General features: G+C 34.0%; 1 protein-coding gene across 4 annotated transcripts; it reads right to left on the minus strand.

The window, feature by feature from the left end:
* Window positions 1–870: 870 nt before the first annotated feature.
* Window positions 871–17,528, minus strand: LOC125066078 ((E3-independent) E2 ubiquitin-conjugating enzyme). Of its 4 annotated transcripts, none has more exons than XM_047673992.1 (25): window positions 17,222–17,528; window positions 14,615–14,842; window positions 14,054–14,296; window positions 13,247–13,361; window positions 12,354–12,485; window positions 11,853–11,989; window positions 11,160–11,323; window positions 10,739–10,837; window positions 10,450–10,657; window positions 9,882–10,004; window positions 9,567–9,667; window positions 9,242–9,377; window positions 8,930–9,016; window positions 8,580–8,754; window positions 8,203–8,369; window positions 8,010–8,099; window positions 7,612–7,827; window positions 7,125–7,239; window positions 6,604–6,706; window positions 5,254–5,343; window positions 3,891–4,009; window positions 3,474–3,691; window positions 3,091–3,288; window positions 2,837–2,987; window positions 871–2,637 (listed from the first exon to the last, which is right to left on the minus strand). In XM_047673992.1, the coding sequence occupies exons 1-25, from the start codon at window positions 17,444–17,446 to the stop codon at window positions 2,309–2,311; spliced, it is 3,969 nt and encodes a 1,322-aa protein (XP_047529948.1). In that variant the 5' UTR covers window positions 17,447–17,528; the 3' UTR covers window positions 871–2,308. The 4 variants fall into 4 exon arrangements, with proteins under 4 accessions (XP_047529948.1, XP_047529947.1, XP_047529946.1 ...); XM_047673991.1 differs by having other exon boundaries at window positions 10,739–10,855; XM_047673990.1 differs by having other exon boundaries at window positions 10,739–10,873.
* Window positions 17,529–18,205: the final 677 nt, after the last annotated feature.

The following is an 18,205-nucleotide window of genomic DNA, read 5'->3' on the forward strand; positions in this document are numbered from 1 at the left end:
GGAGCATATTCCACCACGCTGCTCCAATGCGGGTTGGCGGAATACACATGTGGCAGAATTTCGTTGAAATTAGACACATGCAGGTTTCCTCACGATGTTTTCCTTCACCGCCGAGCACGAGATGAATTATAAACACAAATTAAGCACATGAAATTTCAGTGGTACCTGGATTTGAACCCGAAATCATCGGTTAAGATGCACGCGTTCGAACCACTGGGCCATCTCGGCTCCATTTTTTCCATTTAATAGATATAATAATTAAATTTGTAAGTAAATTGTTTCATGTCACTAGAATTGCCTTGAGATATTCTCTTTAATTTAAAAGACAAGATTGTTTGTTTATCAAACCTATAAGTGTTACCCCCTCTACCTCAATCCTTATGCCGCTATTTTTTAAATACATAATTGCGCTATTCAAATATAGAATTGAGTGTTCATGTTATTTTGACCAAGTGAAATCTAACTATAATTAAGTTTGTTATGCTTAGAAAGTATGAAAATTGGTCTATAGGTATATGCTATCGGGTACATGACCATGGCAATCACGCGTTTCCCCCATATGAAGTGGGTATGTATCAGGGATTCAACGGAATGCGCCATTAAAATCCAGCGGTACACACTCCGTCTCTTCGGATGGCATCACGGGATCCTTATCGGATACGACTAGTTTATCCATAAATATAGAACATCATTATCTACATACTTTAAATACTAGACTAATAGTAATATTACGATTTTGTAATTTGTTTTAGAAATAAATTATTAGTAGGTTTTTATATTTGAATATTTAAGTAGAATACGTTTTAAATCGTATATAAAAAATTGTGAATTTATATTTTACAAAATAATATATAAAAATAAACGAAAACGTGAGGTTGAAGAATTATTTATTTATCATCATTACACATATTTGTCACTTATCGCGTACACAAGCGACAGAAAAGCCTTTCATAGCTCAATTGACTTTGGCATGAAATTACATCGTATTTGTGCAAGTGGCGGCGCAGCGCTTTACACTCGGTACGTAATACTAGAAGCACTAACGAGGAAAATTAAAGTTACTGTTTATAAATTCGAAACGTTGTAATTTTGACAATAATTCTAGGAGCACGTTTTCACTGGGTAACATTTGATTAATTTCAAAACGATATTTCGACAGATCTAGAGAATATTTAAAGCATTGGTAACAGAGAGGAACAATCGTCTTTTTAAAGTATTTTCGAGTTTTTTTGTTATACAAAAGCACTATTTGGAATAAACTCATTAATTTATTATTACAATATAATTTTTTTCTTTATAAAAAAAAAAACAAGTAAAAATTATAATTACATAAAAATGAGTGAACTTTTTAATAATCACACAACATAACGCACACATTGAAACATTAATGAGATACACATAGCATTCATTCAAACATTAAAACAATAAAAATTGGTTTCGACGACAGTACCACACGTGTGATAGATATTCAGTACAAATATACACTACTCGTAAACTAAAACAAACTGTCTTTGTAATAAACAATACATAATAAATACGAATAGCATAAGCATCGGCGTGGTTTCAATAAGTACTCGTAACCTAACGTACTAAAATAAGTTCGATTAAAGTATGCATTACTTTTTAACAAAATAAATAATCTATAATAAATATGTCTAATAATAATTCGCATAAGATCGAACTTTCCAATTAGAATTTAATTCAATAAATACATTCGTGAGGCGTTAGTTACATATTAACTAGCAATATGAACAACAAATTCGAAATTTCATGCAATCTAATGGATAGACGAATTAATTTAAATTCGTGAAAATAATAATAATAAAAAACAGGAACGAGACCTACTAGCGCCCGATTCGAAATTCTAAAATATTCCTAGAGTCGAAAAATTACATCACAATAAATACTATAACTACGAAAGTTTTTGTTTTCATAACGAGACGGCACGCAGTGTGTGAACGAAACTAGCTGAACTGTCGGACCCATCGTTAATATTACATTTAACTGTACTGTATTTGCGATTAATTTGCGCTCGGCGCGCTTTATGTAAGAGTGCCAATAATAAATATACAATATAGTAATTTACAGGTGTGCGTGGTCGCAATTTCAATAGTTTTACTCATTTACTGAAGAGAACGAGAGTTTTTGAATACCATAGAAATTAAGAAAAAAAAATTCAATTTAAATATTAATATCAAACATCGTTATTAATCCGCACGCTATAAATACTATACATATTTAATCGATCGGCATCTCAAATGTAAGGATATAAATAATTTTCTAAAGCTAACTAGTGCTACATGCGGGGCTATAACGTGGAGGGCGGCACGCCGATGTCGTGGCGCCGCAGGGCGCTGCGGAACGACTCGAGCGACGAGCGCAGCGTGAGGCAGAAGCCGCGCGACGCCGGGATGAGCGGGTAGTCGGGCGGCGCGATGTCGGTGGGCTGGCCGTTGGACAGCGCCACCAGCCCCTCCACGCGCCGGCACAGGCTGGCCGCCGAGTTGCGCAGGTGCTGCAGGATCTCCTCGCGGAACGGCTCCGGAGGGTTCATTAGCATCTTCGTCATGGACTGGACGAGCTTCAGCAGCACCATTTCGTTGTACATGCGCGAATTCTCTCTACCTTGTTGGGTACCTGGATTAGAGAGGTATTTGAGCCATATTCTCCTATCAGCTTTGAGACGATAAATAAATGAATCTCCTTTAGAACAGGTCACTTTTAATGACGTCTATATAATGTATCGCCGTTATATCACATTGCTTTGAATTTATATCTTATCTGAATATCGTAGACATGAGATATAAACATATCATCAGAGGCTTAAACAACGTACCCTTTTGCTTCTCGTAGCCAGCCTCGTTAAAGTAGGGCTCCGCGTTAAGGATGAGTCCCTGAAGCGATACGATGACCTGCAGAAGCGAGCTGTCCTTGCCCCACACCTCCACTCCGCGACCCGACCACGTCCCCAGCAGCGATACGCAAACCTGGGGACATTATGATGCAAAATGTACACGTATGACATTTTAATCTCGTGCAAAATAAAGCGTTATATATTTATTTGGTGTCGAATCGGAGAGAGGACGGTACCTTCCCGTCCTCGTAGAGGTTGGGGTTGAGGCGGTCGGAGCAGTAGGAGTGGTAGTGGCAGAGCGGCGGCGCGCGCGGGTACTCCCCGCCCAGCTGCACGTCGAACACGAACAGGCCGCCCTCGTACGGCGTGCGGTCGGGGCCCGCGATCATCACCGACACCAGGTCGATGCGGTCCTCGTAGCCGCGCACCCACACCTGCGCATTGTGACGGTTGGAACTCTTGTGCGTTAACTGGTGTTGATGACAATAGTTTGGAACAGTCGTTGGTCGGTTGGTTTCCTCCAATATTGAAGTTTGAACATTTAAATAGAGACGAGAGATGATAGGTGTCATTGATATCGATGAAGTCAGGTTAATATTCAATAATTATAATGTCTCACCCCAGGCGGAAGATCACTCTTCAGCAGCTTAATCTCCCTCTTGACGGCCGAGTAGAAGGTCCGCGGCTCGGAGGGCTGCAGCATGGACAGTCGGAAGCGATGCGTTTCGGGGGCGGATTCAAGCACGCAGAACCCCTCCCCGCCGACCTCCGGATCCGCCATCTCGGCCTCCATGTCGCGCTCGCCCGTTGCCAGAGGGGCCGTTTCCGTCGTAGGCGCTATGGTCGAATCAAGAATATCATTAATGCATATTCAGTTATATTAATTAAGTTTACTTTAATCCAATCGTTCGTTATCTATGTGGTGCGGTTTATAATATTACAAACTATTGTTTAGCAGTTGAATAAATACTGAGTTGGTGGTACCCTGACTTACTCCATGTGTCTAGAGGATGTATGTATAAGCATATAAATGTACCTTTTCCTTCCTGTTTCGGAGCAGTAGCAGTCGGAGCGTCTTTTGCGTCGCTACTCGTAGTTTTAACATCTTCCCTCTTGACCTGATCGGCAATGCTCACAACTAATGCCCCATATTGTCTGGAAAAATTATATACTATGTTAATAAAAGGTATTAATTGTTTTATATTTTACGATTTGATGTAAGCATTTTTGAAATTGTTTGAAATGATTCCAAATAATTAAAGCCAATTTTTTTTTTATATCAATGCGTTATATCTTTGAAGAATCAAATCTCTCTATAAACTAAACTTGTCTCAATTATGTTCACTTTCCATAACTAATTTTTATAATCATTACAATCATAAAAGACTCAACAAAATCTATAGAACACACAAAATACATAACACGATTAAAGGGAATGTAATTATTTCTTAAAAACCATGCAAATAAAATACTCTCAAACTTACAAGGGTTATTATAAATACCGCATAACTTACATTAAACAAATATTAAATACACTACGCGTTTGGTTCTAGAATATATTAAAATCCACAATCAAATATGTCGGATAAACAGAGAAATTAAATTACCACTTTTAAGAGTCATCTATGAAATAAAAAGAAAGAAATTAAATGGGAATTTTATTCTAAACTACTTTGGGTGTAAAAATAAAAAAAAATTGATTCTGCTCAAATGTATGTTAAAAACCTTTAAAGGTGTTCCTATTCGAAGTTCAAATTCAAAACACTACAGGGAAATTTAAATCTGCCATTAAGTTTGTCTTCTCACATATCATTTACATACATTTATTATTAATTTATTTAAAAATAATTTAATATCAAAATTAAATATGATCAATGAATGGTTAAAATATTGCATTTGAGCGAAGAATAAAAACAACAAAAACAATATCATTATAAATACTTTTGAGATGACTCAAATTAATATGAACAGATATTTATTAATTTATGAACAAAAAATAATAAAGGAACAAACATCTTTGTTTAATATAAGTGATGCGAGTTCAATTGTATAATCTGTGCAATAAATTTCATAAAACTAAAATTTCAAAAAGGTTTTCGTTTAGCAAACATTTACATATTGCAACACTTGCACATAAAAAATATAACTAATCAATGCTTGTATCGTGACATATAGCGCATTAAGGCATTTAACAAAAACAAAAGGAGAACTAAAAACAAATTATAGCAAAAAGATTAGGAATCTGTACTTATTAGCAGCGACTAAATTCATGATATATACCAAAATTAAAAAATTATAAACAAATATAAGTAATTAAACGATATTAATTATTTCTATATGTACAGACTCCTTGAAGGATTACAAAGGAGAGGGAGAAACAGAAACAAATAAAGGCTCACACTGAAAAGTGGTAGGGTAACTTCTCTTCGGTAGGGTTTTGACCGTTCATTAAGCTGTTAAGGAAATCGGCCAACTCTTGCGGCCTTCTCCTGCGGAAAACAAATGCCTCTTTATTGTTTAAAATTTATACTAATACAATTTAATTTTACTTATTAAAATTTGTCTGGGTCCTTGAACTATCTTTTATAATATAATTATAAAAATTTCCAAACTAAATTAATTAAACTCTATGTTTATAAAATCATTACTTAAGAAACAATGAAATTAAAAACTTTGAATAATTCCTAAAAAAATATATATATCCTTTGTAATAATATCAGTGATAAATATCTACTCTTAGTTTTAATGTTTTAGTGAATTTAAGTTTTATTTACTTTATATAAATATTACACAGATAAAAATAATTTCATTTGTATATATATATCAAATTAACTGTTACACCTTAATGCTTAAAGAAACTATTTTTTCTACTAACTATTTATGAGAGAACATTTTTGATTTGTTAAAAAACACGAAGTAGAGTTTAGTCTAGCCCATTCAAAATATAATGTATAAGTTGATAAATATATAAGAATTTTGATGTACTAACTCATCTGAATAAATTTATTCGAAAGTTACACTTACTTAGTTAACTTTCTCGATAAAAGTAGTATTTAATTCTATCTTATAAAATAAATTTAATACAACGTCATATTTCAATATGTTTAATTATTTTCATTGGCATAAGTTACTTACTATTAACTTTGAATTTTCTTATTCAGATTACTAAACTGCGATGAGTCGGAAAAGAGTTTCTATTGCGATATGAAAAAGTTTATATATGTATATAAAATAATAATAATTACAAAATACCAAGTTTATAATGATTCGTTTATATACTTATTGTTTCAACTTAGTGTAGATGACTAAATCCGAAACTACAAGGATAAGTGAATAAAAATCCTAAAGAAAGCAAGTTAAACAAAAAAAAAACATCAAAATCGGCCCAGAATATATTTTATATTGGTCTTTGTAGTTTCAGAATTATTAAACATGTGTATAGAGATATATTATGTGTATAAATTAAGTATTAAGAGATAAATGAATGCAATTATAATTGTCGAAACAATAATTACGAATATTTTGTCAATGAATAAGATTACTATTTAAACTATCTATAAGAAATAATAGTAATATTGTTTACAAAATTAGACAAAATTATTGAAAAGAGGTTTAAATTAATCTGACTGACGTCAGAAACCCGTAAGCGTTTGAAGCGAGTAACTTTCAACATAATCCCATACAAATATACCCACAAGTTCATTCATTACTATGTGTAAGTTACTTAGAAGCTGAATATAAGTTTGTACCTGCTGACTTCTGCGTGTGCCTTGACGAGCTGACGATGTATGAGCGAGCACAGCTTGTAACACACGTTGCGTGAACCGCCCTCCACTTCGCTGTCAGTCGGTGCTGAAACAAGACATATTATTATGGAGGCCTAATGTTTAACATAAAACATTCAAGAACATTTTTAAATGTCAAACATCTTTTTCTGCAAACATATCGTTAATAGATTATTTGGCAAAGGCACGATTTGAATATGTTTAATTTGAATAATGTTGAATATTGAAGATTTATTTGAATGTATTTTTTATGTTTTCATCTAACCTTACCAATATAATTACTATCTACATTTTCTCGGTTCTCCTGCCTAAATAACTACTACAAAGACAAATGTATAATAATGTTATATATTCAAACAAATAGATTATGTAATAGAACACATACACGAATTGGGCGGGGCTATTATTTGCAGTCATTATACTCAACAGATACAATTAAGGATAACTAGAAAGACGCAAACAAAAAAAAATTTACGATTACTTACGATTCTCGCCAGTGGCATCTTGATTACTATCTTGAAGTCCACTGGCCTCGGAACTGGATGCTTCAATGGAATCTATATTCAAATGTAGAGATTTCTTTGGAGAATTGCTTTCTACCTGAAAATAATCAGTAGAAAAACATTTTAATAGGTATTTCAAAGTTCCATTAGATTGAAATTTGTTAAGTATAAGTATGTGAATTGCCAACAATTTTTTCGCTCATTGCTTTAACAAGCAACCAGCATTGAAAATTGCTAATAAAATAATATAGATAAAATAAAATAAAATAGAAATTAATTCATAGAGTACATATTTATCTATATATTATCACATACTTCAAGTTCAAAATGTCAGGTTAAAATGTATCATAATATTAATATCCCTGTATTGTGGCATACGCGACCATGGTTTTTTAGGTGTCTACGAATGTTCGAATTCTTTAATGCATTTCTGCATTAATGGTGACAGGTATGATATTAGCGAGTCTACCTCCATGGGTTCCACGGTGACGTTGGCGGTGACGAGGGGCTCGGCGGGGCGCTCGTCGGGCCGCTCGTCCAGCGCGATGTCGTCGAGGCCGGGCTCCGGCTCGGGCGAGTCGGGCGCGTCGCTGGGCGCGAACAGGCGCGCGAGCTGCTCGTGGACGCGGCGCTCGCCCGCGCGCGGCGTGCTCGCCCCGCGCTCGCGCACTCGCTCTATTAGACCCTGATTGACATTTTACATTAATTGAAGTAATTGCAATCTTATTCATTTTTCATTTCATTCATTCATATATAAATCTTTATAATTTTTATGTCTTTATTAGATTAGGTTACAATCGAAGTGTGAGTGTCTGAACTAAAATAACCTCATATCATGAATATTAATGTCCGTATATTAAAATTTACCAAAAAGTGATCCTCATGGAAGAACGTTGTCCCCATTAGTCTGTCTAAAAATCGGCAGTCTTTGTAGAGATTCAGTAATTTCCGCATTATCTGTGAGATGTATAATCATGATAAGTAATTAAATCAATGGTCCTAAAAAACGTTACTTTTAAGTCGGTCAAGTTCTCGGTAGTATCTAGCAAGTATCAGTCACCTCCTGGCTCTGCAGCGTGGGATGCTTAGCGAATATCTCCTCGAGGCGGCACATGGCCATGCGGCCGCGCTCGATGTGCGCCGCCACCCGCGGCTCTAGCAGCTTGGGCAGCGCGCCCGAAGCCGCCATCGCCGTCGCTGCCTCGCCCAACGAGCACTGTATTACCTCTGTGCCAAATTGATAACGTTCGATTGGTCCTTTTGGAAATTAGAACATACTAACATAGTATTTTATATAATTTATTTATTGTATTTAAAAAATCTAAAAATTGTTGTTACATATATTGTCTGTTATTATTAGTGATCAATTCTAAAGAAAAGTGAACTTTATTGAAATAAGCTTTAATCTTATCAAGCTACAAATATAATACTAGTTACTGGGCAGTGCGGGAGCGGGCGCGGGCGCGGGCGGCGGCGGTGGCGCGTGCGCGGGCGGCGCGTCGGGCGAGCGCGGCTCGGCCTCGTGCGTCGAGCTCTGCGTCTCCCACGAGTCCTCTGAGCCCGAACCCTCCGAGCCCCACAGCTCGCCGTCTTCCGAGTCGTATTCTCCTACCTGACAACCAATAAAAAGTTTACAATATAAAGCAGTGTGTAAATTACAGTTATACCATTATAAGTGGAAATAGCATAGCATTCTTATTTCCAAAAGAATTAAATGTAAAATGATATCCAACAAACAGATTGATAACTAAAAATAATAATAAATAAAGTGAAACAAATTTATTTACCTTGTAAAGATCCTGAGGCCAGCACATGCTTGTATGTCCGTCGACCCACCATACTTTGACGCGACCCGTTGGGAAATTATCTATCACCTGTAACGAATATAATAAATTAAGGAAGTCGATAAGTCAATTTAAAACGTGTAAGCTTGTGCTTAAATGATTAAAGGAGCTTATATGTACTTTTTAAAGAACATGAGGAATGATTTAAAAATAAAAGTTTCGTGTAACAGTGAGAGCTTTCCCTTGAAATAGAGTGGTCCTATAACATGTCATGACAAGGAATGAGAGACTAAATTACATTTTTCAAATACCAACCTGTCCGGCAGTACAGTTTGCATCTTCGCCCGTAAAGTTAGCGACTCTGATGACGACAGTTCCCGGCCGGTACTGGAAATCTGGATGGTCTTTCAGGTCGTAGACGCTCATTTCACTCTCGTGTAGAATTTGAGGCCTACAAAAATAGTATATCGCTGAATATCAATCATATAATATGGGTGATCATTTCTAATATGAGGAGTTTGTGAAATCAGTTTCTATTAATTACATATTCCATTGAGTTAGTTTAAGATATTTATTAATTTCATCTTTCACAATACAAGTGTTGGTAAATATGTTTACTTTTTTTATAAATAGTACTTACACGGGCTCATCTCCGCAGGTATAGGTGCGGTACCAATGGACAATGGCGGTCCGTCCATGATGGTCCACGCGCTGCACCACACCGTACTCGCGGTGGTTCAACTGTAAGTTAATGTGGTTATTTTACAATAGTCGCTAATCCCAGACTAAATGGAACTGGATCATCAAACATTCGGAATATATAGAATATACAGATTCAATATTTCTGTGGTTACGGTTATATTTGAAGTGTGTTAATAACCAATATAAATAAAAAGAATCAAAAGGTTTTAAATTGTCATCACTAAGTTGATAATTTTTATGTCCCAATACTTACTTGATTTTCCTCTACATTAGAAGCTCCGTTGACGACGAAATCACCCGGAAAGCATTCTTGTCCGTCTAAATGGTGTATTGGGTACAGTTGAGTTGAAGGTATTCCCATTTCTATAGTGCCATCCTAAAATTAAAAACAACACATGCTTTCAATTTATTCATTAAGGTCGATTAGATGATTTTATCTATGAATATTACTAATATATTTACTTATTTATTTGTCTGTATGTGACGCTTTGCACAATTATTGAACAAACTGACAGTTTATGTATATACTTGCTACACTGTCAACAGATTGTTTTAATGAGCACATGGTTCATTTATAATATGTTTTTAATATTTCATTGAATTATAATTCTTAAAATATAGCGATAAAGAATTAAGAAGCTTTTTAAATTCAGAAAAAAAATAATATAAATAAGTCTTCATAATCGTAATATCTATGACGTGCTAGATACGCCCCGATGTAGAACAAATATTACTTTATACAAAATTGTAACAATTCGAACACGTAATCTATTAAGGTGATAATTAGAGGGAAATGACGATAATCAGAAATGAGCTACCACCTGCCACACGACATTGGCGCGGCTGGTGGTGTGCAGCGTCTCCACCACGACGCGGTCGGCGCGGCGCGGCGGCGGCGCGGGCGGCGCGCGGCGGGCGGCGCGCTTGAGGCGCTTCCCGCGCAGCAGCCGCACGGCCAGCTGCGGCGAGCGCGCGCCGCGCCCCGAGCCCGATGCCACGGACGAGCAGCGCGACGACCACGTGGCCCCGCTGGCGGCGACAACGAGCTCATTAGGCGGGGGTCGGACGGACTGGGGTCCACCGGAGTGGGTCGCTTCGAGCGAGAGTCACCTGTCGGTGTCGCTGCCGTCGCTGCTGGTGTTCTCCCAGTTGTCGGAGTCGTCGTCGTCGGCCCCGTTGATCGCGCCGTCCTCGCGCGCCGGCTCCGGGCTGCGCGGGTGGGATTTACTTAGCGCGCAACAACATCTTTGACTTCATTATTTACTTCATAAATGTAACATTAATAAAATATTTTTATGAAAATGTATTGTATCCCAAATTACGCACTTTTACTATCATAATTTTTTTATTTCAAAAATAAAACTTAACTTGCTTAAGTTTACAGTTTATGTATTTATTTGTGCACACAGGCAGATTGACTACCAGATAGATTTTAGTTTCATTGAGCATAATAAAAAAAATCAGCTATTTTATTTACGCAGAAACATAAAATAATAAACCCCATAATATTTAGTACTAGCGTAATGCATACCTAATGCCAGAATCATTTTTCTCTTCGGTAGCGGTATCCTCTTGACTACTGGCGATGGGCAGTGAGACATCTCCGCTGGGTTCGATTTTAATACTGGGGCAGTTGGCGTCCGCTTTCAATGCGTCGTCTAGCGATTCCTTATCACCGTCGACGTCCATGCCATGCTGTAATTTAAAAATTTAATAACATCTAATTGATGATTTATTTTATTTTTTAACTAAATCCAAGTATATATATATATATATATATATATATATATATATATATATATATATATATATATAGCATTGAATGATGACAGCAGTGGATTACTAGCTAAAGATATATATAAGATATTTCATAGCCCAGTATATTATTATGTAATTAAATGTGTGGGGGCAAATTTAAAGCTACACTGTAAAAATTATTGATCATATGATTAAAAAATCTGTTCATTATATCAGTAATTCGTGTTTACCTTTTTTATATTTAGGCACTACATTTGCATTTTATGTAGTATTTATTAAATACAAATTTATTAGAGCATGGTGACAAGTAAATCAATAAACATAAATAATTTATACATCAATATGTACAATCATAATGTAAATCATTAATCCAGTCAAAATTTTGGATTATGGTCATATACTACATTGTTTGTTAATCCATTTAAATAATTTGTTAGTACGGTGACATAGAGTAAGTGAGACGTACATCAGTGGGTTTAAGTTTACGGTGAGAAGAGGCGCGTTTCTTGGGCCTCGAAGGCATGTGATCCGTTGAATTTGTATCAGTCTTGGAAGCCTTCTTAGTTGGTCGACTTTGTTTACGAATATTTCTGTAGTATTTACCTGCATGAAAAAAATATTACATGCATAAAATGGAAACATTATCAATGAAGTCATTTAACAAGTAAAGTAAAAATTATGTAATTGACACTGCATATGAACTAAACCTCAAATAGATGAGTTAAATTAAAATTGGTATTGAGATCCTAATGAAAATCATAGGTCACTGGCAACAATCCGAAAAAGCAGAATTGAGTGTCATATAATTAATGCTGAAGATAGTATCGTACCAAAATCTCATATGTCGTATAACTAGTACAACCACAAGTTCACTGGCTGACCCGCACTAAAGTAATGTTACGGACTCGAGACCTTTGCCCAGAAGTGGGACGTTTATGGAATGTTTTTTTCAGTGAAAACTACTTACTTTGTTGCTTTCTCCACTGTTTTTTGCTGACAAACGTATCCTCTGGACCAATAGTGAGAAAATTCCTGTCGCCAACCTGTAGTGTACAGGGCTCAAACACATTCAATAGTTTGAGTTTCTTCAGATCATCACCTAGTAAGTCAATTACAAATAATTAATTAAATAAACTTTATGTATAGACCCACGAAATATTTTTATTTACATTTTTTTAAAGAAATTTAAAGATTCAAATACATGGTCATGAAATAGTATGAAATCCGATCGTACCATTTTTCCGATCTACTATACCGTCACGCGAACCATTTATTGGTGCATACAATGTAGGCAGCATCATAAAAAAATAGCTTTACTGTTAGTCTCATTTGGAATAATATATCATTAAATTTATTGTTTTATAAATTAAGTAAAATTATTCCTTGTTGATTAAGCTATGCGATTGATCAATATGAGATGCAGTTATTAATTGTATAATTAAAAAATATTTCATTATTTTATTTAAATTATATCTATGGTTTAAAAGAATTAGCTCATTTCAAACTTTTTAGTAGATTGAAGTAATTGTAACAATCCTTTAAAATATGTATTGAATTACAGATAACAATTTTATATATAGCCTTTTTATATATATTAACTATATACAATAAAAATAAAATAGTTTTGTTATATTCATGATCTTTCTTTATATCGTCAGTTGCATTATTTTACACCTGCGTAATAAAACTGAAATAGGTACACGACGTGTAAGTGACTCCTATTTCGGACACGCTTGAAAGGCCATACTGTGGTGTATGACCTACTTCTAGTCACGCCAAGGCGCGGGCTGCACACAAAAGTAAAGAAGAAGGAAGATAAATGAGGTAACGTTGAAAAGGTTTTATATAACACGGACGGACCGTCCACGAGGAACTTGGGTTGCTGCGGCGCGGCCGCGTCCGACGTCTGCGTGCACAGCGCGCGGCACTGCCAGTGCACGCTCACGCTCTCCGTCATCACCGCCTCCACCGTGAACTGGAACGTTAACGGAGATATGAGTTTCTTTTGTTTTTCAAATTTATTATACGAAGGCATACAGACGAATGGAAATTTTATCGTATTGACATTGGCAGGTTGTAACCCATTGCTTACATAGTCAATTTTCCGCCAAAAATGGGATATAAGTTGCTATATCCCTTATGGATGTAAAAACATATCAATCATCATTCAAATCAAAATTAAAAAAAATGCAATGTTCTCTTGGCGGTAGAATAACTAATGAGTAACGAATTTCATGAAGCCCTACTGCCCGTAGGGCTTACGGGTAGGAGGGCATTACATGTATGTAATGTTTAATGCTAATACTGAGTACATACTCACCTTACTCAACCAAAGCTTACGTGTTATCTAAAAAAATATAATAAATTCGAAGTTGAATGTACACTCCGCTACTGTTGGAGGTCATTGCCCTGAAGATCGTGTCTGTTAGACCATTAAATCAGCAAAGATTCGTTTAAACATATGTACATATGTATGATATGATCCCCAATGATAACGAAAATTGCATGTAAATGATAGATTTCTTTATTATTTTTTGTTTTTTTATAAATATTGTAACAGTGAATATTAATATGATATTAAAAATATTTACATTTATTTTATATGGTTCAAAACACATGTTATTGAACATTATGTCAAATTCCAGGCAGAAACACATATTAACTTGCCTTATGATCATGCATTTTGTGTTTTCGCGCTGACTTCATTTCCTTAGTCATGTTAAGCCAATTAGCATTGTCCAAGGAACCGAGAGGACCGTATACAACTTGTCCGGGATAGAACTCCGATGAAGAGTAGGGTGTTGCGCGGCGACGGCGCATCGAATAATCCTCTAGTGGACAGGTATCCAGATCAGGGTATTCCAGTCGAGAGCCGTCTGCTGACACTAGACGGAGTTTACTGTGCACTGCCTACAATAAAAAATAGTTCTTAATTATGTTGTTTTCTTATGGTTATCTATAAGTGCTTAATATTAATGTAGGAGTAGATTGTTTATTTATAACTAGTTATGTGTTAAGAGATAAATAAAGGTTGATGGTGCTGATATAATCTGTGCCAAGGTTCTCTGCTTTTAAACTTTAGTACTTTGATAAGTTTAGTCCCAATATGCTATAATTGAGTATAGCAAAAAAATAACAGATTGACAGTGATTGGGAGGTCAATATTGGATAAAAATCCCTAACAATCCCTGGTCTGTGCCATTAATAAACATTAATCTAGTTTTTTACCTTCGATGTTCCGACCCATGAATCAAGGCAAACTGCAAGATCTGGTGTGAATTCTTCTAATGGTTGTAATCTCTCACTGGCCACATGAGGAATGACGTGTTTCGTGCCTACAATCTGCAATGCCGCTGTCATCGCAATATCTCTACAGTAACCGCGCTGCGTATCCTTTCCAGCTATGAGACGACGGACTACATCACCGGGCATCAGAGAGCGGTCTGCTAAGCCAACCTGCAGATTATTCAAAAATACTAGTAATAGAAACTTTAGTTGAATGCCATAGTTATTTTGTATGGCAATAAACATTAGCTTTTCCTTGAGAAGACATAATAGTCTTGAGGGAAACTTTCTCTTTTATAATTTGAAAAATAAACATTTATTATAAAGCATATATATCTGCTACCTGCCAAATGCTAGATTTAATAAGAAACTTTACAAAATATTACTGTATTAAATAACATACCTATGTAATTTAATTGTTGGTAAAAGTAACTACTAAGTGACTTGCAAGTATCATCAGTAGAATCTTTATTGCTAACATAGAAAGTTATACAATTAATATTATTATATAAAACGACAATTCCAGTGCTTCTAAGGACCTATGAATAATTTTGAAGTTATAATATGCTATTTTGATGACCAATAAATAAATCATAAGTCCTATACACAATCCAGGGCGAATTCTACAATCATGCAGTTTTAAATAAAAGTTATATACACATACATAAACAATTTTATTGATAATTTTATCTTCCACAACAACAAATAGTTATACAGAGATTTCAAAACATACTAAATAAATGAGCAAACTTGGAGTCATTGATTTTATGTTCAAGAAAAGAAAATGAATGTTATGATGTACTGTAACATTATAATTGTATAATATTATATTTTAAATTAAATAATAATAACACATATGTAGTCTTTCTTAACATATGTAGTCTATTTTAACAACTGATAATATTGACATAAAATAAGGCAAGAAAAATCTGTCGGTCTTATTTTTCTATCTATGATTCAAATTTTGATCAGTGGTAGGTAAGCAATATAGCAATTTTTGGCCATTTCAGTAATACATGATGTAAATATGACATCTATATTTACCAATTTATTTGCAATAATTAATTTTGCTGTTTAACTTCAACACAGCCCTACATCTACATTATTATATTCTATGCGACACTAGAGGAGTAAAGCAAAATAATGAGCTTTTTCATTAAATTGATGCAACATTATTGGTGGAGATCTTGAATAATCTATCATAGATTAATTATGGATTTACCTAGGGAATTTTGAAGGTTTTTGGGTTGTCAAAGAACAATTACTTAGTGTTAATATTCTTAACAAATACCATGTAATATATAAATCTAAGGTTTGTTTATCTTTATGGAGTAAAGACTAAGACTTAAATTAGAACAATTAATTTTCATTGATAATTAAAATATTCATATCAAATTAAAATATCAAATTCAAAATATTCTTTATTTAAGTAGACTCATAAAAGCACTTTTGAAGCTTTATGTTATAGTGTTAGATACTACCGAGAAGAATCATCATGAAACTCGGTAAGGAGATACTCTTTTACATCATTTTATTTGCAGGGTACGTCAATAAAGTACAATTAACTTTATATATATATCATGTCTAGAAATTAACAAATAATATATCCAAACTTTTTATCATTAATATTATCTTGTATTGAGTATTATGCCTTATTTATTAATGTTTTAATGACATAAGCTTTAAAATTTTTTAATACAAGATTTAAAGAACTGTGGAATCTAATTATAGAAATGTATAATATTGTGACCCAAAAAGGATGTATTTATATATTATGATATTTATTATTGCTAATGAAAGGCAAAAATTCAACATATTACCTATTTATCTTTACAAATTAAAAAAAAACATTCAATGCAGTTGATTCAATTTAAAAGATATATTGTACATCAATTTAATAAAAATACAAAGATTTTTACTTGATTTTCAATGACTAATGATTCATTACATATCCTTATAAAACAGAACCCAAAGATTTTAATTTTAAAACAAACAAACATTTTCAACGCTATAAAATAAATTTACTTGTTATTAAATAAACTATTACAACAGTACAACATTGAATTGAAAATGTAATTTACATGATCCTTTATTTTATTTTTTAATATATTCGATAAACTAACCTACCCCATTTTATAATTTAATCACTGTTTTTTTATTTAAATAATTATTTCGTTAAGTTATTGTCATACCTAAAAAGCATAATAACTTGATTAATTTAAGCAGTAACTGTGCACATTTAAGTGTATGCACTGATTTAAAATTAGGTTACTTTCGTTAATATATTTTTTTGTGATGATGCAGCATGGTCTGTGGGTAGTAGTATTATAAAATCTTAAAACCTGCTTTCCTGTTGTACCCTCTGCTTAACGATTTTAAGATTTTTTTTTTACTTTGATCTTAATAATTGGAAAATTATTTTTTACATATTTTGTAAGTTTCATTGCCGTAGGAAATTGTACAATTCTCAATAACATGTAACAAAGCGCCGCTACTGACTAGCTAGTAGTGTAGACTTTTTAGAACTTTTACATTGATTTTTTTACTTACCGATTTTTCTGAAATTACTCTCTCAGTGCCTGAAGGGTGCCAGACTACACGAATTTCACCTTTTTGTATAGGAGTTTCCATGTCGCTCTCCTGATCACTAGAGTTAGCTTCATAATTCTCCAAAACCAGGCCGAAGACAACTTGGCCGCGATTGTTAATTTTATACACTTCATCTTCGTAAAAATATTGAAAATCAGTCGGTGATCCAGGATTTTGCCCCGCCATATTGACGGGAATTATCTAAAGACACAAATAATTTTGTTTTTTACGTGATTATGTTCTTTCTGACAGCTGATTGCAATGTGTGGCGCATGCGTCAATTAATAATTATGCAACGGAAACGCCATCATGCGGCTAAGATGCAAAAAACACAAAAACTTTTACGTTTCACGCAAAATTTTAGACGATAATTGTTTATTTACAATAATATGTACTTAGAATGAAATTATTGATATTTTGTTATATTATTTTATACAATAACTATATAAAAACTTGCAATAAAAAGAAAAAAAGATCGAGGTAGTAACCCATAAAAAAAACGATTACTGATTTTAAAAAAAACATGGCTAATAATGACATCAGTATTTTATTTTAATTTTTTACTTAAATTAAAACATATTAAAGTAGATAATAGTAGCAAAAGCTGTTATAAAATGAAAGCAAAGTAATAAATCATTCTTTCATTTATATGAGTTTTTTTTTTAAATATTGGCAGAATATTTTGCGCTCAATCATAAATCAGAGAAAAAAATGAAAAAAAGCTAAATTTAATTTAGAATTTTGATAGCTTTTTGTAAACAAAATTTTTATATGCAATATAATTTCTTTTCAAATTCAGTTTCATGTAAACATAAGGCATTACACGTGTGTGTTATACTATAATACGTTTTATTTTCTAAAATCACGATAAAAGTTCCTCTAAACATAACTTAAAAATAGGTAACAAGTTTTGTACACCTAAAACCTTAAAAAGGCAAATAATAG

The sequence above is a fragment of the Vanessa atalanta genome, chromosome 8 (genome assembly GCF_905147765.1).
Source record: "Vanessa atalanta chromosome 8, ilVanAtal1.2, whole genome shotgun sequence".
In the NCBI taxonomy this organism is placed as follows: Eukaryota; Metazoa; Arthropoda; class Insecta; order Lepidoptera; family Nymphalidae; genus Vanessa; species Vanessa atalanta.

Bases quoted from the DNA above. Each gene is read 5' to 3' on its own strand.
- LOC125066078 (XM_047673990.1), bottom strand. From the start codon at position 17,446: ATGGCGGGGCAAAATCCTGGATCACCGACTGATTTTCAATATTTTTAC. The intron at 11,324-11,852 runs GTACGTCTCACT...TTTAAATTACAG, and splicing joins GTAAACTTAAACCCACTGAT to CATGGCATGGACGTCGACGG. The intron at 8,755-8,929 runs GTAAATAAATTT...ATTGGTTGTCAG, and splicing joins GGCCTCAGGATCTTTACAAG to GTAGGAGAATACGACTCGGA.